Source organism: Canis lupus, chromosome 21 (genome assembly GCF_048164855.1).
Source record: "Canis lupus baileyi chromosome 21, mCanLup2.hap1, whole genome shotgun sequence".
Lineage (NCBI taxonomy): Eukaryota > Metazoa > Chordata > Mammalia > Carnivora > Canidae > Canis > Canis lupus.
The window spans coordinates 36,098,431-36,123,424 of record NC_132858.1 but is presented as its reverse complement, the minus strand read 5'-3'; the positions used below and the strand labels follow the sequence as shown (position 1 = coordinate 36,123,424).

Genomic DNA, 24,994 nt, shown 5'->3' with positions numbered 1-24,994 from the left:
CACAGTTAGCTTTTATTCTTAAGAATACCTGTGCTCGGGGAGACTGTTAAGTTGCAGATGGTCACTTTTTACGTGAAGAGGTGGTCAGATCTCATAATAATGCAGGTTTTGGTCTCTCTTGTATTAAGATGGGGGTTGTCTTCCGAATCTTGGAGAAGGAAGCAGCCGTCCTTGCCCCCTAGAGTCCACATGATCAGTGGAGGGCACAGGCAGAGCTGCTGCTGCTGGCATTCCCGGGGTGGCTGCAGCCAACAGGTGTCTCCTGGGACTTGTTTGAGAGGTGACTCTGCAACTTTATTTTATACTCCGGTTGGGGAATTCAGTCATCGTATTGGATAGCTGACTCGGGTGACTGAATCTTTGATGCAAGGCTAACAGGGTATAGAAAGTGAAAAAAAGCAGCCACTAAATTAAAGCCCATTTTTCAACTTGTACATCATTCCTATGCTGTTTTTCATGGTAAAAAGCAGCCACCTGAAATGATAGATGGGAGGTGTCAAAGGCCAGATGTAGAATTAGGTAAAACTTTACAGATTTCAGACATAACCATTTTATAGGTCACATGTGACCATTTCTAGTGATGGCATTTTATTTTGACCTGCATCGTAACCCAGTGTTCGGCAGGAAGAAACCATGCTGATATGCCTGGGCTGCATTTCACTGCAATTATCTTAAATAGTTGGGAAGTAACCCCTGTGAATCCCAAGGCAGCTTTAGGGGCAGTGGTTCCCCTCTGTGGGCATTGTGTGAAGACAGGGGGCTGGGGAGAGAGAGTGCTTGACAGAGACAGGGACGGGGATCTAATACCACCTCATTCAGGACCTTGCTTGTACCTCCGCCCTCTACAATTCTATTTGACATCTCGGTGGTTAATATTATTTAAGCCTCCTAGACAAGCCATAATTAACCATTTCAGTACAAGATCACAGGCAACTACAGACTTATAATTACCTATGCTACCTTAATGTAAATAATTAGAAAACAAAAAAAAAAAAATGAAATGACATGCTGTGGCAATGCTACTACACAGAGAAAAGGTTTTTTAATACTGAAAGGCAAGGACTTTATGCATGCTGGCATTATGTACATGACTTTGTCTTTAGAGAGTTGGGTTGTGTTTATTTATTCAACAAATATTTGTCTGCCCAACACATACTCAGTACTGACCATTTTCTATATCTAATTTCATCCACATAGCACTTTGATAGTCAATGCCCCATTCCAAATATTATTCTTTAATACGTTAAATCAACATGGGGCATTTTATAGGAGGCCACTACTCAACTGGGTCATCGGGGAATCCTCCACTGAATTTGGGACTACGGGTTTTCCTATTTCTCCCATAAGGACAATGAAAGATCAGTGATTTCCTGAGTATCTGAAGTCTGTTGAGTCTTGGGTTGCTTAGGAACCGAGTGACTATGGGCTTGCTATGGCAACCCAATTTATCAGTGAATGCAAAGCCAACGTAGCTGGCATTGTGCTACACCTCCATACTTCGCTGGTAAGAATATTCAGATCACATCCTCTGTTGCATTATTTACACAATCAAACTAAAATTCACAGATTACTGAATTTTGAAATAGCAGCCTATAGTTTATAGTGGATAGCAACTACATGAAAATTAAGCTTAAATTTACTGTGTAATTTTAGTTATTTCAAATTTATTGTCTGCTGTTTATTATTCCATTGCCTACCTTGCTCTTATATATAGGATTTTCATTAAATCAAAAGCACGAGATAGCAAGACTAGTATTTAATCTATGTGATAATAAAAAGGTTCTGTGAGTTTGATTTAGATTAATAGCTCCTTACAAATTTGTAAATGTATCTATGTATGTTGTACATTTTAATGATATTTTCATTTTATATTAACTATTTGCATATGATTAATATATTTTACGATACTATTTTTTAAAAATCTTATGCCACGTGTGATGTGCCATGTCATCTGATGCACAAATGTATTAGATAATTATTTGAAAAGCACATTTTTTTGCAATAATGGAAAAGACATTGGAGGCCTAGTCTCATCCTCGGTTTGAGCATTTGCTCCCTGCAGTGCATTTGCAACTGTTTTGCCCTTTTTGCTTTTAAACATGTTTTCAGATTTTAATGATGCCTTTTCATTTTCTTTATATATTCACACTGTATTTAACTGTCATCTTTTCACCTCTTCATATGTTGGTGTTGCATTTATCTTATCTCCCTGTTGATCTCAACTTTTGTATGTTTATTACAGTCCGCAGCAGAGGTAGAGCTGCAGCCTCTCCTGAGGCAAGAATGCTAGCAGGTTCTACAACTGTCCTTTTCTCCTGGGTTTTGGCATTGATGCATTTGTTTTGATATTTAGGAGTTCATTGTATTAAAGGTTCTCCTGAGAATTAAAAAAAAAAAAAATCAGTCTGATCCAGGTTTTCATGGGACAAGGAAGGATATGTGTGGTGATACTTTTAATTTGTTCTCTGTACTTTATTATCTACAGAATTCTGAAATTGATCACTTTTTTTAATCCCCCAGCATGTCTATTCAGCTGGGCAATGCCCCTCTTAATGATAATATATATGTCTCCTCTCACAGAGGGAAATAAATACAAAGACAGAACTTAAGGTGCTTTTCTGGAACTCACTGCTACCAGAAGAGAAGAGCCAGTTCCCGGGGATGCTTGTTTAAGGCTCCAGTGACTGTGCCATACTAACACCCTTGACAAAGGTGCAGTTTGAAGTCAGATAAAGACCCATTGTTTTTTTTTTTAAGAAAATAAGCAGTCTAGAACCAATCCTCTAGGCAACCCAGAGGAATCAAACTATTAGCCTGGGAATCACATAGTTTATGAAGAGATAGATTGGCATGTAAAAAATTAGATGGTAGATGGTAATATTCAGAAGACGTGCAAAAACTTCCATAGGTGAAACAGGACAACACAATCACTTATTAGTGATATCTACATCTACTATTGAATCATGGTTTTTGGTGTGGTTGAATTATTTTAGCAAGTTTTAGGATTCTTTGTCTTTTAGAGATTTATTTTAGAGAGAAAGCGACTGCACGCGTGCATGGGTGGGAGAGGGGCAGACGGAGAGGGAGACAAGCAGATTTGCTGCTGAGCACAGAGCTCATTGCAGGGCTTGACCCCATGATCCCGAGATCATGACCTGAGCTGAAATCAAGAGTCAGATGCCCAACCAAGTGAGCCACTCAGGTGACTCTAGAAATCTTCATTTTAAGATGTCTGTTCCTTGCTGTGGATCCATAAACACAATTGGTATATTAGATTCATTTGAAATGGTTGCAAAGAGTTTATGGTGTGGGCCCATGTCATTCATCCTTGCATGGCAGCTACTCAGCGTCTGGAATGACAGAGCCATTCATAAGAATATATTCTAATGCGGAGAAATCCAGTTATTTGTTCAATGCATGCAGATCTTTGCTTCAAGCAGACCACATCGGTTCTTGCTTTGATTTCATGCCTGGTGTCTACTAAATATAAAAAAATGCACACCTAGGGAAGAACCAGTTCTTTTAAACTTGGTATCAGATAACCTGGTACCTTCTCTCCTACCCAAGTATCTAACATATCCAGGTCTCTTTTTGGAATATGCTGTGATACCTATAGTATAGGTTTTCTAGTATCTGTTCAATGCATATTTAAATGCCTATCATGTGCCAGGCACTCATTTCTTTTCCTTTTCTTTTTTCTTTTCCTTCTTTTCTTTCACAGGCACTCTTTTAAAATCTGAGATATAATGATAAGGACTACTAACCCAGTTCCCAGTGAGTACATTATAGGGGGCCTCACTGTGACTTGCTCCCTTGAAAATTGGGAATAAACAAATAAATTATGAATTGAGCTTTTTATAGGACTCTTTATAACACTAAAGTGTTCTGGAGATACATAGAAGAAAGTGTAGTTACATGGCATTTTACATGTGCTTAATGTCATATTAATATCTCTGTTGCATATAGTGTAGAAAATCGTATTTCTTTCATTTTTTCTTTTCGTAAGGCCTTGTTAAGTTGTTCCTTGACCACATTTAATGAGCTAGAACTCTGGTTAGGTATTTTAGTTGCTTAAAATGTATGTGACGTAATGCCCACATCTTACATAGAATCTCAGGGTATCTGTTTGGGTGTTTTCAACTCAAACTGACTCAAAACAGGGATTTTTGGTGGTCCACAAAATTGAAAACTCCAGTTAGAACTCTTTAGGCATAGGTAGATCAAACTTGCTGGTTCTCTCTATCTTTCTCTATTCATCCTTTATTTGGGTGTTGACTTTGACTCAGAATGACTTTCCCTGAGGTTCTAAGAAGTCCTCCAGCAGCACGAGTATGTCCTTCCTTATATTTTTACACACAGGATGGGGGTGGGGGCGAGATAATAACAGAACGAGGGATTCCCACCAATGTTGAGCAAATGAGTTTTTGTGAGTCCTGAGGGAAAATGTATGTTCTTGTAACACTCCCTATGTAATTCAAGGAAAATATTAAATGGGACATTTGCATTTTTAGAGGCAATGCCTCTAGATTCAAAACTTTTATAAATCAAAACATGGAGGCAGTTTTTGAATCTTTCCTTCTGAACTCTATATTTAAAGGCCTATCTAAAAGCTGAGTCAACCACTCATGGTTTCCAGGTCCCAAGCCACTGCTCTCTACAGAGGAGGCACTAAGGTTGAGGGTGTGAAGTTCCTAAAGAATTACTGTCTTTCCTCTGCAAAATTCTCAAGCATAGTGAAATATCCCTTAAAAGTCATGATTTAGGGATCCCTGGGTGTCTCAGTGGTTTAATTAGAACCTGCCTTCAGCCCAGGGTGTGATCCTGGAGACCCGGGATCCAGTCCCATGTCGGGCTCCCTGCATGGAGCCTGCTTCTCCCTCTGCCTGTGTTGTCTCTGCCTCTCTCTCTCTCTCTCTCTCTGTCTGTCTTTCATGAATAAATAAATAAAATCTTTTTTAAAAAGTCATGATTTAGTTAATTAAAATGGCTGTGTTTCATCAGATGTATTCATTCTGTTTCATCTTTAAAAACCAAAGCCAACTTCCCAAAACATGTACTTAATACTTATGTATGGGGCTTGAAAACAACAACATTGTCTATCTTCAGTTTTAATTTAATTCACCTAGGGTTGGATGAAGATCGAAAGACTGACATATATGATAGCAGAATATTCTAGAAAGAAAAAGTTTTCCAAGTAATAAATTTGCATCAAAAGACTTAAAAAGAAAAATCATACAGTGTTCCCCCCCCCCCCCCTCCAACCCTAGCTGGCTTGGAGGTTAAACCAGAGAAAGTTTAGTAAATAGCACAGATGTAATATAACCTTTACTTTTTGAGTTTCATAGTTTGAAGAATTCAAGTATTTTCTACTGTACAGGGTGGCAAATATGAGATTAAAAGAACAAATGGCAACATAAGGCAAGGTTTTGACTAGAATATTTTCTGGTCATATTTGGAAACCAATAATTGTATATTGAACTCCCATTGGAGGCTGGATACCTTTCAAAACGAAAATATCTGTGAAGTGGATAATGTGAGCATGTTTGTAAAAGGAATGAAAGATCAAATGAATTGATGATTTCCGCTGATTTAGGGATAGCTATGCTTTTGTAAATGCAACTGCGAGAAGTAATTTGGATGCAACTTCAAATTTACATATCCAAAATTGTGTACCCTTTCTAGAGAAACCTAAAAAGATAAAAATGAAATATCAAATAGTCGCACAGAAATCACCCGGGACAGATGTGTAGGGTAACTCAGGAAGGAAAAAAGCAAAAATTAAAACCGAGAAGCTCATGAGAGAGAAGCCTGTGCTGAGGCTTATTATAAAAACAATATTTGAGGACATACCTCTTTATGACATAGGAAATATTTTAATGGTTTTTAATTCTGAATTAATTCATGGAATGGTGTGGTTTCCATGCTCTTATGGACTTATTTCACCTCCTAATTTTACTGATGGTAGCCTTCGTTTCTCCAACCTTCTGTGATGACCCAGTTTTCCCTGAGGAGCTGTAGGAAATGAGCGGAAAAACAAGCCTAGCAACATTCTTGGACTGTGTCCAGAAAATAGTTTTTAGTCCTTGGAATACTTGGAGGACGCTGCTCCAAGCCTTGGGTATGCGGTTTGGGAAAACAGTAATATTCTCGGCCTTCTCTGAACAGGAGAGCACTGTGCAGCGAACAAAAGGAGCATCACAGAGCACAGGGAAAGGTGCTCAGAGAACACAGGCCCTCCAATCACATTTGTAGCTTTACCTGTGAACGGGAGGCACTGTGGAGGAGGAGAGTGGCTGCCTCTGTGCCACAATCCGGACACCTCAGGCCCCAGGAGCCAAGAGAACAATTGTGTCCCTGCAGTCCCTGAGGACATGGGAGGTCATGAAGCAGAGCCAAGCTAGCAGGACTAGTAGAGTCACAGGAGGGTGACATTCTGTAGCAATTCAGATTCTACTACCTGCTGCTGTTTGCTTGAATCACAAGCTCCGAACAAAAGAGAAGAGTGACCTTCAGGAATCTGGAAGGGGTAGCTGAGGTGTATGCAGGTTGTGAGTCCTTGGCTTCTTGCTGGAGAGTTGTGAGGACGGCAGATGCTCGCAGGGACGGGATGGCTGCTGCCTGCACGCACCTCCACCCCCCTGCCACACTTACCACAAGGTAATTTGCCTCATCAGTTTTTCAGTCAATGTCCCAAAACGTAATGCCAGCTCTCATGCTAAAGCGTCAAAGCCAAAATGAAGTTTAATAGGCCAGACTGCTTTAGGAGTCAAAATTGCAGTGTGGAGGTTACAAAGGGAAGGTTTTACTCCAGTTCTGATGAGTTGTAATTTCTTTCATGCAAACAGCTAACCAGCAAGCACAGAGACAGTTTCAGGGTTTTGGCATTTTAGGTTATTCTGAGTTCCTATTTCTGTCTAATGCATTCGAGAATGGTAGCGTACCAGTTTTTATTCTCTTATTCTCTCTGGATTCTGCTGTTTATGCTCTCTGGAATATATCCATTGAAATATATAAAGGAAGTGATTTAAATGATTCATAACATTTTCCGGGAAATATTTGCTCCTGGAAGTTTTATCAGATATATTTCTATATATACACAGTGTGTGTGTGTTCAATGTTTTTGTTGTTTGTTTTTCGTACAGTTTTATGAGGCTTTATTCAAACTGAAAAATAAATCTAGAGTAAAATGTTCCCACTTTGAATCCTATGGATTCCTAGAAATCAAGGATATATCTCAAGTTCTTCCAAGGAGTTCATTTGAAAAGTAGCACTCTAAACCAAACTTGGTCTCTCTGAAGACAGAAAACTCAGGCTTGTCCAAGAGCAAACCTTTCCCTCCAGCCCACTGAGAACCAACTTTGATGATGATGGTGATGATCTGATATCACTCTAGGATCGATGATAGACTGTTTTATGTTCCTTAGAACTTGTAGCAGAGGCTGCTGTGTCACACAAATGTAGGGTTTGTGCCAAGTAATTCTTCACAGTGGCAAACTCCTCCGCTTCAAACAAACAGAAAAAGAAAGGTATCCAGATTGTATGTTTTCCTGGGTGGTGATTTTTTTCAAATAAATTATTGTCGTACAACTTGTATCTTAGAAGCTTTCTCTCATCTTTAAAAAGAAACCTGATTAGGTATGCTTCTCTGTCCCTGGAAAAGCGTGGGCATATGTGTGGGCGTATGTGTGCATGCGCGTGTGCACAGGTGCATGTATGCACGTAGCACACATGTACGTACATCTACCTCTTACGGGAATCTGATGTCCAAGTGTTGTGTATCTTTCAACTTAAGGTGACAGATTGTCAGATGGGATGGATGTCCATATAACCAAGTTTTTAATTGTCTCTAGTATGTCTATTAAATGGAACAAAATCACTTTGATCCTCATTGTCCAGCTGATTTCTTTGTATAATTTTTTGTTGTTATACATTTGCCACACCCTTCAATTTTTCATTGGTGCTTAAACAGTAGAAAACCTTTTTAAAGCACATCATTTTGATCAAGCCATGAGCTAGTGTGAGTGTAAACTGATTTCTCTAGCCCTTCTCAAAATCATTTTATTTCATTTTTAAGACCCCACTTCAGGGACTGTCTTTATTCAGATTACATTCCTTCACAATAAAATTTGTTGCACTCTCAATTCAGTCATTTTTGTACATTTCTGTCCTGTGAACTTTCAAATCAATTGGTTGTGTATATCTTTTTCTCAACCTTTTCTAATTTGGCATTTGTTAACTAAATGCTTGTTTTCCTTATTGATTATTGTGCTTTTTTTTTTCCTATTTCGCCATGCTATCTTTCAGACCTAGTTATCCTTTTACCTGATTCTTTCTGTTTTCCTCCCTAATAATTTTCAATTTGGTGTATGAGCACAAATTATTCTGACAACTATGCTGATTATAACTTTTCCTATGTTTCCTAGTATCATTTAAATGTTGACTTACTTTCTTTCACCTTACAGAGTTGAGTCAGCTTTGCAAACTGTTCAAGTAAAGATTAGGTCTGTCAACATTTTTAGATGGCCCGTGAAATTTACATATTGATTTGGCCCCACCCACAGGAGCACTAGCCACATAAACAGAGGTGTCCCTCTTTAATCTCTCTTTTACACACAGCTCCTACCATGGCTTCTATTAAACACATGGGTAAGTTTATTTTCTGATTTTAATGCGGCATCTTTGCTTTTATCCCGTGTTTCTGTTCATTAGATCACATGGTTTAAACCTAAACTTTAATTACTCTGATACTCTGCAGTTTACCTTCAATGATGTTGTTGAAATTCTCCCTTTCAGGCCATCTTAGAAGCCTCTGTTTTAGTCTCTAAAGCTTTCCCTGGCATTACATTATGCTGTTAAGTCTTAATTATATGCATATATGTTTATTTTTATTCCTGTATGTGATGTCCTTCCTCAGCATAGAAAGTAGGTAAAACATGCCATTGGTTTAATGCTTTCACAAATAAGCAGGGTAGCAGTTGAAAATATTAGATGTATGTTTATATATGTCCACACATGCACATAATTATGTGTGTATATACGTGTGCATAAATATGTATGCATATGTGTGTATATAAATCTCTATGGTTATCTCCAAAGATTAAAGTGATGAAACAAATTTTACTTATGTTTGGACGCTGTTAACTAATGTTCTGCGATAGTTTACAGGCCTTTAGAAGGATTTTATTCAATTTCAACATAATTCTGTTAGCTATCACTTACAGACTATGTTCACTGTTCATTCTTTGTTATGGTTAGATATCCTTTTCCTCTCAATGTAACATCAGGTTATTTAAAATTGTTATTCAATTTGAACAAATGTGTCAAAGAATATGCAAGATCAGGTATTGGTCAAGAACTTTTTATGTCCTTTTTTTGTTTTAGAAAAAAAGTATCGGATCTTCATCCAGTCTGTCTGGGTTTTAATCCTTGCGTTGACACATACTATGTTTGTGACCTCAGCTAGTTGTCTCAAGAGCCCAGGGAGGTGGTATGACAGGCCAATGAGGTAACACAGGTGAAATACTTAGTTCAACAAGCCTCCAGTGTGTGGTAGCTCTCGTATTACATCATCATCATGATTAATAGGTCATTGCTTACCCATACAATCCACAATTGCAATGCATATTATACTAAGATTCTTCTTTTCAGTTCCTGAACTGTAAAAAATATTTTTAAAAAACTCCATCTCTAGTAGAAGCTGCATAGATTTACATTAGGTATAAACCTAATATCTGATTTGATCTTTCAGCCTGAGGGTGTAGGTGGGTCCTGTATGATAATCCTCTTTGGCAAGAAAGGAAATCAGAAATACAATGACTATGTGTTACTGAGTCCACAAATCTTGTTATTTTTAATAAGGAGTGATCAGAACTCAGGCCATGTGACCCTTCTTTTAGAGTCCTTACAATGCATCTATCATCTGCTTCTCAAATATGTTGCAATATTTGTTAACTTACTTTACTCTTCCTCTTTTACTTCCTAAGTATTAAGTTCCGGGAACCAGCTTATCTGAAAATACTGTTACAAAGGATTTTTTAAACCATACAAATGCTAAGAGAAGTTTTATTATTTTTAATATTTTCATGAGAAGAGGCTTTCAAAGCACAGCACAATATTTAAAAGGAAATTACTTTGAAAGTTAATGGCATAAAAATTCTAAATTTTAGTAGTATAAAATTATAATAAAAATAAAGTTTAAAATATTCAAAAAATTTTTTTTAATTGTCCAATATCAGAAGACTGGCCAGTTCCTTACTAACCAAGAAGGAAAGGACAAACAAATTCATAGGAAAAAAATGAACAAGAATATAATCACAAATATTTTTTAGATTTATTTATTTGAGAGACAGCATGTGCGTGAGTGAGCACAGGGAGGGCAGAGGGACAGGGAGAGAGCGATTCCCAAGTAGACTCCCCGCTGAGCATGGACACCTCCCTCCCCAGGGCTCAATCTCTTGACCCTAAGGGATTAGGACTGAGCTGAAACCAAGAGTAGGACTCTCAAGTGACTGAGCCACCCAGGTACCCCTCGCAAATATTTGAAAATAGAAATGGCTAACATACTTAAAATAAGGTAAACTTCATATATTTGAATATTTACCAATAAAAAAGTGTCTGTTAAAAACTCAAAGTTTGGGATGCCTGGGTGGCTCAGCAGTTGAGTGTCTGCCTTCAGCTCAGGTCGTGATCCTGGAGTCCTGGGATCGAGTCCCACATTGGGCTCCCTGCATGGAGCTTGCTTCTCCCTCTGCCTGTGTCTCTGTTTCTTTCTCTGTGTCTCTCATGAATAAATACAATTCTTTAAAAAAAATTTTTTTTTAAACCTCAGAGTTCAGTATAAATCAGTATGAGTGTGTGTGCAGAGAGGCAGCTTCACACAATGTTGTGTAGATGTATAAACAAATTTGGTAAAACTCCACCCTCCCTGCAGCCCGCCCCCCCCCCCAAAAACCCACAAACAACCATACACATGTTTGACCGAGAAATTTCACTCACTGCTATTTACTGGTGTCCTAGAACAGGTAAACAAAATGACTATACAGGCAATGATATTGTAATAGCCTTGTATGGTGACAGATGAGAGCGACACTTGTGAGCATAGCGTAACACAGAGAAGTTGAATCACCATGTTGTACACCTGAAACTAACATCGTTGTGTCAACTACATTCAAAAAAAATTTTAAACTGTGCATGAATGCTTAATATTTTTTGTAAGATCAAAAAACTGCAAATAAAAAAAAGTGTCCATTAAATAAGAGATCTGTTATTTACAAGACAATACATCATTTACTATGGAATATTTTTCAATAATGGGAAAAAAGAGCATCAACTCTATCCAAAATATGGTATCTCCAAGGCACATAATTTGAGAAGAGTCAAGTTGCAGAAAGTATGATTTGGTATATGTATTATTCCATACACCTATGTATGTAAATTTAAAATTTGTAAAGCTATAGGAGGTTGAGAACATACCTGAAATGGGAATTGAAAGAAACTCATCATTTTATACCTTTTTATAATTTTCAATATTATTTGTCCGTATTACTATAATAAATTCCCTAAAATAAATATTTGCTTGATAGCCAATGATCACCATAGCAAGTATTGATTAAACACTATGTCAGGCTCTGTGCTAAATTCTTTATATTATCACTGTCCATCTTTACAATTCTGAAAAGCCAATATTTCTACTGTAACCAAGAGAAGCGAAGTAGTTAGCAACAAGTCACATACTTTAGGAAGCGATGAACTCCAAAATCAAACTCTGGTCCATTGACTTTCAAAGCAGATGCTCTTCATCCCAAACAATCCATTGAATAAATGTGGTACAGACACCATAGTAACTTCTGATTTCTGGCCATCCTCACTCCTTTATTTTTTATTTTTATTTTTTTTATTTTTGAGGGAGAAAGGGGAGGGGCAGAAGGAGAGAAAATCTTAAACTGGCTCCACACCCAGTACAGAGTCTGATGCAGGGCTCGATTTCACGATCCTGAGATCATGACCTAAGCTGAAATCAAGAGTCAGACACTTAACCCACTGAGCCACCCAGGTGCCCTCAGTTCTCACTCCTTTTAAAATATTATCACGGTTATGACAATTGTTGTATGTGATCATTTATTTAACTGGTTACCAGCGGTGAGCCTAGTCTTCACTGGGGATTCAGCAGCGAATTGACTGCACAAATGTCCCCCTCCTCATGGAGCCAAAATTCCAGCAGATGCAAAATCAGGGCCAAAAAAAAAAAGCCAGATCTATGTCTGATGGTGCCATGTAATCTCAAGAAAATACAAAAGAAAGGAAAAAATGGAGCAGGGGCCTGATGGAAAGGATTTGAGTTTGAGCGCCTAGTAATCAGGCCCCTGTCAAAGGGGAGTTGTGTTGACACAACTCTCTCATTTAGTTATTACCATCCTCTTACTTAGTTTTGTCCATTTTCTGATTAAGAGAATAAGAGTAAGTAATCCTTTAACTACCAACCCCCCCCCGATACAACCAGTGCCCAGTAATATCAGAATTCACTTGTCTGATTCCAAACTCTATGTTGTCTCTGACCAAAAAAAAAAAAAAAAAAAAATCCCAAAGAATGATGCCTAAGCTGACTTTGCTGAAAGTTTTATCCTTCATTATACTAGATTCATCTAGTGCTATAGTGGATTACATAAGGCAAGGTGTACTCTCACATAAAATCTATCCCTTCAAAATACTGTGGGTACATATTCTTTTCCCAAAAGGAAAGCCTCAACTTTCTTTATGTGGAAATGGGTGCAGCACTTTTCTGCCTTATAGTTCAAGGTATATATGTTGCTCCAAATCTAAATATTTGGTTACGGATTTTATTTAGCTGTGCCCTTTCCGGGTCTTAGCACACAAGACTCAGAAAGCTACTCAGGAACTGCTGTCCATGGGATTGAACACAGCTGCCTCTGGGAATGTAAATTTGATTCTTTGGACTGCTTGGGAGTGTGTGACATTTTCTTCTCCAGAGACAGCCAGAGGGTTTGGATGGCATTAGGCTACTGATGAATGATCCAAGTAAGTTCAGTGTCAACTTAAAGCATCTATTTTGCTTGTCTTTTTTCCAAAGTATCTTTCTCAAATAGTGTTTATGCTTTCCTCATAATTTAACTATGCTTTCAATATGTTTAAAATTTGCTCTTTAAAATAGGCACTATCTCAACTCCTGTGTCGGTGAGCTATTTCTGTATTGTCATGCGGGGGGCGGGGGAGATATGTGAGAATTAAAGTTGAGAAGAAATAGATCCAAGCAGCTAAAATACAATAAAACAGACATTCTTAATCAGAATATTTCTTAAAACAGCCCCTTATTACCTCTTGACTAATGCAGCCAAGATAAATGGTCACGGTTTAGAGGAATCCTCTTTTTAAGTTACCTGAAATTTCTAAGCTCTTCTTTGGAAACGAAAAGCGTAAATCACAAGAAGATTGTACAAGTTCATTTCTCCTTTATCCTAGCTAAGTGGTCTAAAATTTGAAAAAAAAAAAATCCCAATATATCTCAAGTTTTAATACCTAAGCATTAATTTTTAAATACATGTGTCAGTAAAAATACCTTGGAAAAAGTAAGCAATGCATGAGGGAAAAAGAGCATTTCAGATTCCTTTCCAGTTGTACTGTAATACTAACAACTAAAAAGATTCACCACACTCTCAGGAGGAATTAACACAGGCAGTCCAATGAAAAGGACTTATTTAAATATGATCTAATGAACTAAATATATTTCTGCCTGTTATTGTTAGCTTGCTTTACTTCAAGGTTGTCTTAGAGGCATCTATTCAGCTGGCCTGTCTGACAGATGACAGTTTAACATTGTAAAGATCTTGATCTGCCTTCCATGATTTTGAGAATTTCTCTGTAAGATGACCTCCACCCCACCCCCGCCCGCCAAGACCTTCTATTTTTATGGGATTTTTAAAAGAATGCCTTTCTTTTGAAGTACCTGGAATAAATACCTTTTTACTTGAAAAGGTCATCTTAAATGTAATTCTATTTAAATGTTATTTAATAGTTATATTTTGGCAGAAGAAATTGAAGGGAAATTTACTTTTTTTGTTTTCATAGCAGTATTTTGCTGTGCTCATGAAACTCCTGGAAAATTAACAGAAAGTAATAAACAGTTAAGAATTTCCAGTTAGAACAATATGCTATTTCCTTTTCTAAAGTCCGTTTGTCATCCTTGTTGATTGTCTCCAATTGTTTTCAAAATCTTTAGTCTTCGTGTATTTCAGATCAAAACTGTATAGAGAAGTGCATTTTATTGAAACCTCATGGAATTTTGCAAGCTAAATTACGACAAGGAAGTGAGACTGCTAATTCTTCCCAATTTACACTTTCCACCCCCGGACCCTGTTCATCGTCTGGAATAACAGTTATGTAGGAAAATAGAATATATTAGAGGCAGATCGGCAAGCCAGTGCCTTTTGTTTCTCTGCCCTTTGACTTACTTGGATGGGAAAATGTCCAAAAAAAAAAAAAAGCCTGCTGAGTGTCTCAGATATAGGTAATGGGTCCTCACCAGATCATAAAAATAGACTCCTAAGAGCCATACCAGTAGTGTGATGTGGGTGGGTTTCTTCTTCTTCTTCTTCTTTTTTTTTTTTTCCTAATTCTCTGACAACAAACCACTTACTGGGATTCGATAACGTCCTTTTTTTTTTTTTTTTTTTTTTTTTTAAGCGTATTTAAACTCACACACTTTATGTAATGAGGATTTTAGTGTAGGGTTTTTCTGAAGAATACCATTTGGTCCTACCAAGAACTGGCTGTTCAAATGTTTGAGCTTTTGATTGAAAAATCTTTCTTAGTTTTTTTAAAGGTAAGTCATATGATTTGTTTTTAACAAAAAGGATTTCTGTCTCCTAAATGAAAGGAGATTACTCTGTAAACACTCTTTAAGAAGTTGTAGAACTTCAACAAAAAGCTGTAACGGTTTTTCAAAGTCATTAGGCTTTATTTAAAAATTAAGTTTGTGGTGTTTTCCAGGTTGCCAGTCTTTCTACATTTTATGTTTAAAAAATATTAAAACCTTGTCCAATGGTCAGTGGCATTTTATGTTTTGATATTTAAAGTCTTACATCTGTCTGTAAACATTTATTTGTAGATATTTAAAATGATTTATAATCCACTTTGATTATTGTAAAACTTTCATGGTACAACTAGGCTGTTTATACCTGAATTTTACTTTAAATTAGGAATAAAAATTCACCATAAGATTAAAATAATGCATTGGTTCTTTTAAGTGACTTGCCACTGTTATGTCAAAATACTTTCCAGTTTGTAGTTAACTACTTCTTACTTGACAGTCACTGATGTGTTTCATTTTCTAACTAAATTGCATTGATTTTGGTGAACCCGACTTTGTCACTATGGTTAAATGCAATGTGTATTTTGGATATGTTCTTGTTAGGCATTTTTCCCCCGCTAATGAACAAAGATACCATAATTGCTACTTGGAATGTAAATTATATTCCAGACAATGATTCTAGATTTAATTAATTAGTGTAAATTATATAAAATGCGGTAGGAGAATAAAATCAAAATTAATATTTTTGGCCATGTAGGAAGCTTATTACAAATATCAGCAGATTATTTCCTTCAATGGTGACACCAAATTTAAATAAAGGATAAATCGTTCTAGGATAAAGTTTTCAGCTTAACTACAGTAAGTTAATTCATACTGGAAATGGTATAAACTCTCTGCACTAAATCTCACACAGTTTCGGGAATTATCAGGAAACGTGGTGAAAGACATTTTAAAAATGTTTGCATGCATTTTTCAGTCTTCTCTATGGTTTTAATATAGTACTACCTTCTGAAACTAAAAGAAACATTGCTTCCAATATTGGTTCAGAAAATAAAATGAAATTTTAAAAGGGTTTTTGTTATGTAGAGTCTAGTGGTCCATTGGATTTTATGAGAGAAAAATATGTAGAAAATTTTTATTTACCAGCATCATTATTATACCAGAACAATGAATCTAATCCACCATCATCAGATAACAGGTTAGCCTGGGAGGAACATCATCCTTACAATTGGAGAGTACTTGCACAGGATGTACTGGAAAGTTTGGAATTTATAGTTGCCTCCCTTATTTTTTATGAAAATGTTTGGCCACGTTTACTCAGACACTTTTGATTCTTGTGGATTTTTTTGTTTCTGAAGGATCAAATCTGTAGCTATCTTTTGATTTAATCGCAAGATGTTTTAGGTCACTGGCCCAAGTTATGGATCAAACTTTTAAGTCGCATCTCCTAAGCTAGCAGCTGCCTTTCCACTTGCATGATATTCTAAGTTCCTATATATATAAAAAAATCATTTCATCAGATTTTATTGTCATTGAAGTGTTTTTTCAAATAATCATTCCTACTTGTGTAAACTATGTACATTTATTGAAGAATTTAGCCAATATGAAATAACATTTTACTGTTTAACTGCACAGTTCAAAATAACATTTCATGATAACATGTTAAAATACCATTTGCTATGATAGGAATTTTTATACATAACCTCATTTACTTTTGTTTGACATTTACAACTTATTTGATTAGTGATATAGCCATTTTAGAGAAAATTTAGCCACAAAGAAATTATCCTATCAAGACCCAAATTAAACCTAAATCATTTGACTTCAAAGTCCAGAATCTGAACCATCACAAACCACATGGCATTTTATTGTTTGTAATACAATTCAAGAGAGGAAAAATATAACATTCCTTCTGAAGTTCAAAGATCAAGAAAAGCTCTAGACAATCCTATTTAAACTGACATGACCCTAAGAGAATCATTTCAAACTTCTAGTAATCCCTGTAATCAAGTACTCCAAAAGATAGGCTTATTTCTAGAAGGATCCTTGGTATGACATATGAAGTCCAATGTACTTATTGTTTTAAAACTGCTGCCAAAACGAGTTTTAAATTGTAATATTTGAAAAGTATAATTAATGATATGTATTATTTCATATTATAGATGTTTATACATTTTTTCCTATTACATATTTTTATGTCCACATAATCTTTTTAAAGGTTTATTTATTTATTTATTTATTTTAGAGGGTCTGGGGAGGGCAGAAGGGGAAGAACAGAGAGAATCCCAAGCAGACTCCCCACTGAGCATAGAACCTGATGTGGGCCTTGATCCCACAACCCTGAGATCATGAGCTGAAACCAAGAGTTGGACACGGAATCGACTGAGCCACCCAAGTGCCCCTACCTCCACATATTCTAATAGGATACAAATGTACATATGAAAAGGATTGTGGTAACTTCAATAAGAAAATATGTTGGAGAACTTCTCATCTAGTTATGTAAGTATTTTCTGCAGAGCTCTACAGTTCTGTGAGGATGACTCAGAGCCCAAGTGAAGTATGACAGGAAGGGGAAAGGGCCACAGTTCTTGCCCCCTTTTGCCAGAATAGCTTTTCTTTTAGCTATGTTTGTATATTGGAATTGCATGTAAAGAATTATATTTCTAAATAGAAGTTTATAAAGTACTGATCTAATCGCCTTCTGTTTCCACGTGATGAAGCATAAACAGATTTAAACTATTGATTTACACCCATTGCAACTAACTTGGATTTGATTCTGCATCATACTCATGTCTCAGAAATCATGGCATGCAAACACATCCAGGCATGGTGTAGGGTAAGAGTGTGAAAAGGAATTTAATTTTAAAAGCTTTCATTGTTCATATCCAATCTGTTGAATTAATCACCCCCCCCTCAAGTCTCCAAAAATGGGTTTTATGGGCAGATACTCTATTTATTAGGTGAGGAAGGCTGTGTATCAAAAGAACTGTGTGTGTGTGTGTGTGTGTGTGTGTGTGTGTGTGTCTGTGTCTGAAAGCAGAAGTGTGTGGTCTGGTTTTCTATTCTAAGGAAATGTGCAAAGAAGGTTTATGATAGAATAGGAAATCTGAGATACTCACTCATGAGTAAGAAAATGTCATGCAGGTCCTGGCATTCTTTTATAGTACAAATACTCTTGTAATCTGAAGCTTTTTCAAGTTTTGCAATTCACATCCCAAGAAATTTTACCTCTAGGCCATGCCTTCTCTGGGTGGAGTTTCCCAAGGAACACAGCTTTATCCACACATGGGAAGAATTATAGATCCTCTGGGAAGTTTCTCTGATTTTCTGACCTAATTATTGGAGAGGCTTCCTATAGCTCAGTCTCTCAAGTTTCTACCATCAGGCTTCCAACATAGTGAAAAGGTGTAATGCTTGTTAAATTCATTCTGGAAACCCTTAATTGGTTTACCAAGAAAAAAAAAAAGAAAAATTGTATTCTTCTTCCTTCTTTCAAAGATAACCCAAGGGAATAAGATACACTTACAAATTCTACAAAAGGAATAGGATTTGTAATCTGTAAACTGATAGGATACAGCTGATCTCCCTATAGACTCAAGAAAGGTATGTGATATTTTTAAATACACCTTCTTTTCTTTATACAAGTCTCAACCATTAGTTTTCCTTCCTGAACTTGTGATTATTCTTTGCTTTCTAAATTTGTGTACTTCAAGCAAGAAGTAAATTATTGCAGATATCAACGTCTCATCTATTCTAATGATGGAGAAATAATAATAAATAATAAAATATATTCCAAAATTAGCAAGTGAAATCAATTGCTACTTTAATATGTAAGGAACTATGTTATGAAGAAAACCAAGTGTGCTAGACACAAATTTTACATGCCCTAGCTAAATGTGAGAGAAGAATGGGGACAAACTATGCCCCTTTTTTTTCCTGAAGGTAAACATGGGTGGAAAAACTGTTGAATAGAATGCTATAACTTGGACTTTTCTCTTATGTACTCAGTGTGTGTCTAACACAATGTGTTTGCCCTCCTTTGCCTTAGGTGAATAAAACTAATTTTAATTTTATAATAGGAAGCATAAGGTTAAAGTATGAGTGGAATAACAATACCTATTACGGTGTCAAGGCACTAAAGGAAAATAAATGAACCCAAGTAATGTCAAATATCTTGCCTATTATTTGGGGGAAAATGTTGGAAACTTACAACAAAATACCAAGAGCGCATCAGTCAGTTGAAAATTTGAAAAAAAAAAAAAAGTGCACAAACTCAGTCTGTCTTAAAAGTATTGGTATATGTGTGAAGTAATGTTAGATTATTACTTGCAGCTATATCACCCAGACCAGTGTTATCCCAATAACTGTCTAACCATGAGATTTAACAGGATAAATTACTTGACCCTTATGTTTTCTGTTGAACCTAACTCAACAGCAGTGGAATGGATGTACTATCTCACTTCAGTTTTAAATTTACAGCAGACAGAGCCTAGGCAGGATCCAGGCATGCCCATTACTTGACGTCTCTGGGGCTCTGGGTCCTTAGAAGTAATAAAATGAGTTTCCAGGTTTAGTGAGGGAGGCACTGGACAACATATGCTGTCTGCTAGGTCTTCCAGTGGACATTCTTGGGACTCTTTGCCCTTTGCAGAAACTCTTCTCTGTAGTACATGGGCTGCTTGAATAAAAGAGAATAATTCTGGAAAATATCAGATTCATGACTAGGTTATGGCATAGAGTTTGGAGAAGGGCAAATCTGTGCACATATATCTATTTTAGCAACAATAGAATTGTCATTTTTTAAAAATTTATATTTATTTATTTGTGATAGTCACACACACACACAGAGAGAGAGAGAGGCAGAGACATAGGCAGAGGGAGAAGCAGGCTCCATGCACCGGGAGCCCGACGCGGGACTCGATCCTGGGTCTCCAGGATCGTGCCCTGGGCCAAAGGCAGGCGCCAAACCGCTGTGCCACCCAGGGATCCCAGAATTGTCATTTTTTAATCCTTTTATGTCCATCCATCAGAGTTGCAAATGACATTATTAGTGAAGATGTTTAGTGACATTTATACAGAACATAAAATAACTTTCCTAAAGGGATGACTTAATATTTGAGTTGTCCTGTTAAACAGATTCAGGATGTTATATAAAGAAAACTGCAATTTGACTCTGGGGACTTCTTATGCCAATTTTTAAATGGGTTTGCAGAGCCATTGATTTCTATAGAGATTCTCCTAGAGCTTCCTAAAAGTGGAAAGGAGATATCAGGGGGGAGTGGGGAGACCAAGCTGAGAACCAAGATGCCAGGGCGCCCACGACCATTGTCCTCTATAGTTGCTCTGCCCATTTGTCTTCCGTGTTAGAATCTCAAGAACCAGTTCAGCTACTTAAATTAAAAACTGCTGATCTCATCTTGGCATCTGATTTTACACATGAGGAAACTGAAGTATTGAGAGATTAGGTGGTTTGCTCGTAGTCATCTGGCAAGAGTCGCAAATCAGGTTTGGGCTTAATCTCCAGTCTACTAGTCTCAACTACACTAGGTTAGATCTCTGTATTTGGATTGCTACTTTAAGGTACAACTTGCAAATGAGACCTGGAGGATGGTCTTTGAAATAAGCATCCAGTGAGGTGTTACTTAACAAGCTACCCTGACTGTGATTATTTGTTCATAGTATACAGAACACACCAGGATGGGAAGCACGTTACACGATTTCAGAGGGCAAGGAAAGCTTTTCTTCACACTCCACTCCTAAGCAATTACTAAAAAGCCAACTCCAGTCCACGGGGAAAGCTAACTCACTTGCTGAGGCTTATATATTTCCTTTTACATTGGAAAAAACATATGACACTAATCATATTCAAGCTTCTTAGCCACCAGAACCTCCATGTGAATGAGCTCAGTGCATCATGATTTACAGCAGAAGAATCCAAGGTGTAAGGCATGGGGAAAGGGAGAGCACAAAGATTAGAAAGAGTAAAAGTAAATAAATAAAATTGCCATGGGAAAATTGTGTGACATTTCTGTCTCTCCATTTTGAGGAAAAGTCTAATTTTCCTTATTTTCTTAGCTATGCAAGTAATGTTCCTGAAAAATGAAACAGTTCCTCCAGTGGAAATAAGTGCTAATGACATTGTTAAAGGTGGCACTTCTGTTGCAACTAAGCTGTGGAGGGAAAATCCGAGATCATTACAAAATATAATTTTTGTTATTGAGTTTACGGTGCTGACAAAAATATTTTGTGAATCTTTTTTTGTCTGTAGTCTCCATTCTTTTAGCACTGTGTTTTCCATGGCTTTGGGCAAAGAGGTAGGGAATATTTGTTTATAAGCTACAAAGCACATTTTGACTGTTTATCAATGTCAGATCAGCCCCACTTAAAAGAATATTGTTACAACCAAAGTATGAATGTGTTTCCAAATATGAGAAGGAATAAACTCTTAAATAGAATTACTCACTTCAGAAATCATTTTCTTTCAATCTTTGTGAAATAACCACATAGTATATACAGGCACCAAAAGTAAGATCTGCCAGGTGAAATACACACTGGCACAATTTAATTGGTTTTAACACAATTGGGGTGAAGCAATTGCCCATGATAAAAAAAATAAACAATATTGCAGTTGAATATGTAAAAAAAAAAAAAATCTCTGAAGCTAGTAACAAAGCAATGCCTACCATTAAAATTAGACATCCTCTACATTATATATTTTCTTGATATTCTTCATACCTCTGGTCTGAACAAAAGTTAATTGTTAACCACGAAATTGAAAGTAAGGTATACTTCTTTGAACTATTCAGTTTTCCACATTGTTTATAAAAAAAAAAACAATTAGGCAAGAGCTCAGTATTCATGAAAATGAGATTTTCTTTTAGTAGTGATTTTAATTTTGGTGACATCAGAGGCCTTCTGGTATTAATTTCCTGACAATATATTTTCCCAAGTTAACCATGCATTTTTATTTTAACAGCTTACAAATGATTAGAAGAATTGGTTCTTTCTGAGACTCATCAGAACATTTCCTATAAAATCTGACCTTGCTACAGACTCGTGAATAAGGTACAGTAAAGACAACACCATGCTTGCTTGGCATTTGACAGAGAAGACCTCAGTCCGCACGAGAGCTACAGACAGGATGTGTGTGACTGTGTGTGGGGAGAAGCCAGATGAAGGGCGAGGATGCATCTGGGTGTCCCGGGACAGTAGATAAGGGAGAAAGCACAGTAAGCATGTTCTCGGAGATACCATTTCAATACTCATGCAATAGGAGAAAATTTCAAAGACGAGAATTTTGAGGAAATACCCTATATGATAGTATCTTTTGTTTCTTCCACTGGTAGGTAGGTAGGTAGGTAGGTAGGTAGGTAAAAGCAAGAAAGGGGAGGGACTAACCTGGTGAGTCCATCTCATTAAACAAAAGGAAAAAGCATCTGTGTATTTGGAACTGGCAAAGGGATATTTCAGTTGCGTTTTCTTTGTACTTTGATCTTGTTGTACTGATATTTAAGCTTCTGTTTTATGATCTCTTTCTCATGCTAGACCCAGACCTCTGGAAACCACCTCATCAGACCTGGGAGTCTGAGAGCAGCAGGTGCTGAACCTGAATTTTTTTCCCTGCGTAAGAGAATGGGCTGTGACCGCAACTGTGGGCTCATCGCGGGCGCTGTCATCGGGGCAGTGCTCGCCCTGCTGGGGGGCATTCTGATGCCCGTCGGAGACATGCTGATTGAGAAGACAATCAAGAAGGTACGGGGTTCTAAAGGGTATTTCTTGGCCCTGCGCTGCAGTCTGCCTTCTGTCCCCATTGCACTGTGCACCACTACTATACTTCATGGTGCCTGGCAACTTTGTGTCTTTAACACAAGGGTGATTCTGAACCCTGGTGACTTCACATGACACAGGAATGTTCAGAGGATAACTACATTTAACAAGAATGCACCATTGGCTTAAGAATGATATCCAAATTCTGATAAAAGCTGTTTAGAGGGACGCGGGTCAGTTAGTAGAAATCGTGGCTTTTTGTTATGTCTAAAGGCTATGTTGATAGCTTTTGAATGAGAAATAAGTAAGTGTGTTTTGTGATTAATTATAGAATTATGTATTAATTATGTATAATGTAATAACTATTATGTGTTAATTATAAAATTAGTTGTGCTTTGGTTAACAGAGAAAAGTTTTATATAGATAAGAATACATATATATACACACACACTTAAAATTGATTGTATTTAATAATGAAGCAGGAGTCTTTGGCGAAACTGGTATTAACTTTTTCACTTGGTGAACTGCTGCTTTTTACAATACATGTAATAATGTATGATTGTCTTGTAAACATTTCCTACTTATAAAGCTTTATGCTGATTCTGCAAAAATACTTTCAGAAACGTTATGTAGGACACATGCCAGCATATATGCAATGGGTTGCCTGTAGTCTTAGCAAAAATTAATTTTTGATTCAATACACAGGCTTTGCACAGCAAACTAGGATTCATCTCCCACCCTGGTTCTTTCTAATGAGCTTCACACTCACTGAACTATACTGAGAGAGAGGGAAGACCAGACTAAGAAGCAGATCTGCTGAATTTCTCAACCAGCAGTGGCAAATTCAAATGGCTTCAGGGGTTTGGAGACAGGGTTTAAAAAAAAAAAAAAAAAAAGTGAAGGTTCCAAGAACATTCCAAGAACAAAATAACATAAGAACACGATGATTGTGAACCTTGAGAGTGTGTGTCCTGCCCCAAGGCATGGAAGCTCAGTTTTTTTACTACAATGCTGGCCAAATAAAACATAATCAGGGTGCTGCCCTGGGCTCTCAGCCTGCTTAGATACCAATGGCTCAAATGAGTTAGTGAGCATAGTAGATCATGGAGAACAACAAGAAACAATCCATAAAATGGGCTAGATTGACCAATTTATATGGAAATTTCTGTTAGTGCCAAAGCCTTTTCTTCTCTCATCCATTCATCCCTTTTGACCTCTTGCTCTTACTGTGAATATAAATAAGTACCATTTTATTTCACTGAGGCATTGACTTAATTGGCAAATTAATATGAAGTATTCATTTCAAATCCGGTTATTCATGACAAGAGGGTACAATTTTCCGGTATTTTTTTCCTTAGCTACAAATGATAATGGTTTTAAAATTAAATGAAATTGTCTCACTATAGCTGTTGGCTTAGTATAGAAGAGAGGACAGTAGGACATTAGATATAGGTATAGATACAGATATAGATCGGAGTGCTATATTTTCTCAATAATAATATTGGCATTTCTAGCTTTTCTATTGCTAACAGATTCCAAATCTTCAATGCCATGCATTTAACTTTAAAAAATATATTGTAAATAGGAATGTTATCCCCTTCCTTGGAATTCCCCATTTTCTTGCTATTATTTATGATCTAGTTTAATAGAGACAGGCAGATGTGGATGAGGTGAGGGCTTAGGTGAGCATGTGAGATGGAATTCCATCACACGGTCCTCTCCTATTCTGTAAACTATGCTTCTCTTCTAGGATCTTCTGTGGAGAGAGAACAGAATCGGTTTCTATGCTAACACACAGGCTAGAATGTAACGTTTGGGAAAGTCTTCAGAATGGAAAGTCACAATAATCTCCTACTGCACAGCATTTTAAACTATTTTTTTTTCTGACACATAACAAATGTCCAACAGCTAAATATTGATCATTTATCTTTTTCTTTTTTCATTCAACAATAGTGCAGATAGCCTCTCTATGCAGTGGTGTGTGAGGGGCTAACATCTATTTTAATGTTTAATATTTATGTTCATAATAGTTAATCAAAAGAAAATAAGAGTTTTGAGATGTTAAAAATTTGTTTTTATAGAGTGACAGAGAGTAAAATAATTTTTTTCCTCAACAAGTATAGGATTTAACTGGGGACAAGCATACCATACCAACATATAGGGAACTGTAAGCCTAGTGCATACTATGGGAAAATGCTACTTAGAAAGAGTAATCTCTCAGAATATTCAATAACTTCAGAAAGGTGAAACTGCTGATTTTGAGCAAGTATAGGATTTTGAAAGTCCAAAGAGGACTGCAATGAAGGCATCTGAGGTCTCATTAATATTACGGAAAAAGATGTGAAAAATGCAACTAACTACTGGGAGGCAGAAGGAAGAGTATAGAAAATGTGTCCTAATATG

General features: G+C 36.8%; 1 protein-coding gene across 13 annotated transcripts in view; it reads left to right on the top strand.

The window, feature by feature from the left end:
* The window catches only part of CD36 (CD36 molecule (CD36 blood group)), a 76,034-nt gene that overhangs the window by 24,507 nt on the left and 26,533 nt on the right, over positions 1-24,994 (top strand). For 3 of the 13 annotated variants that reach the window (XM_072791376.1, XM_072791388.1, XM_072791384.1), the window contains 2 exons: positions 21,801-21,889; positions 22,370-22,576. In XM_072791376.1, coding sequence (XP_072647477.1) covers positions 22,457-22,576 — 120 coding nt within the window. In that variant the 5' untranslated portion in view covers positions 21,801-21,889; positions 22,370-22,456. Of the gene's footprint in view, positions 1-3,721; positions 3,775-8,584; positions 8,647-12,851; positions 13,036-14,500; positions 14,837-17,069; positions 17,324-18,322; positions 18,428-21,800; positions 21,890-22,369; positions 22,577-24,994 lie in introns of those variants that run through there. The other 10 variants (XM_072791381.1, XM_072791383.1, XM_072791379.1 and 7 more) reach the window with 9 other exon arrangements.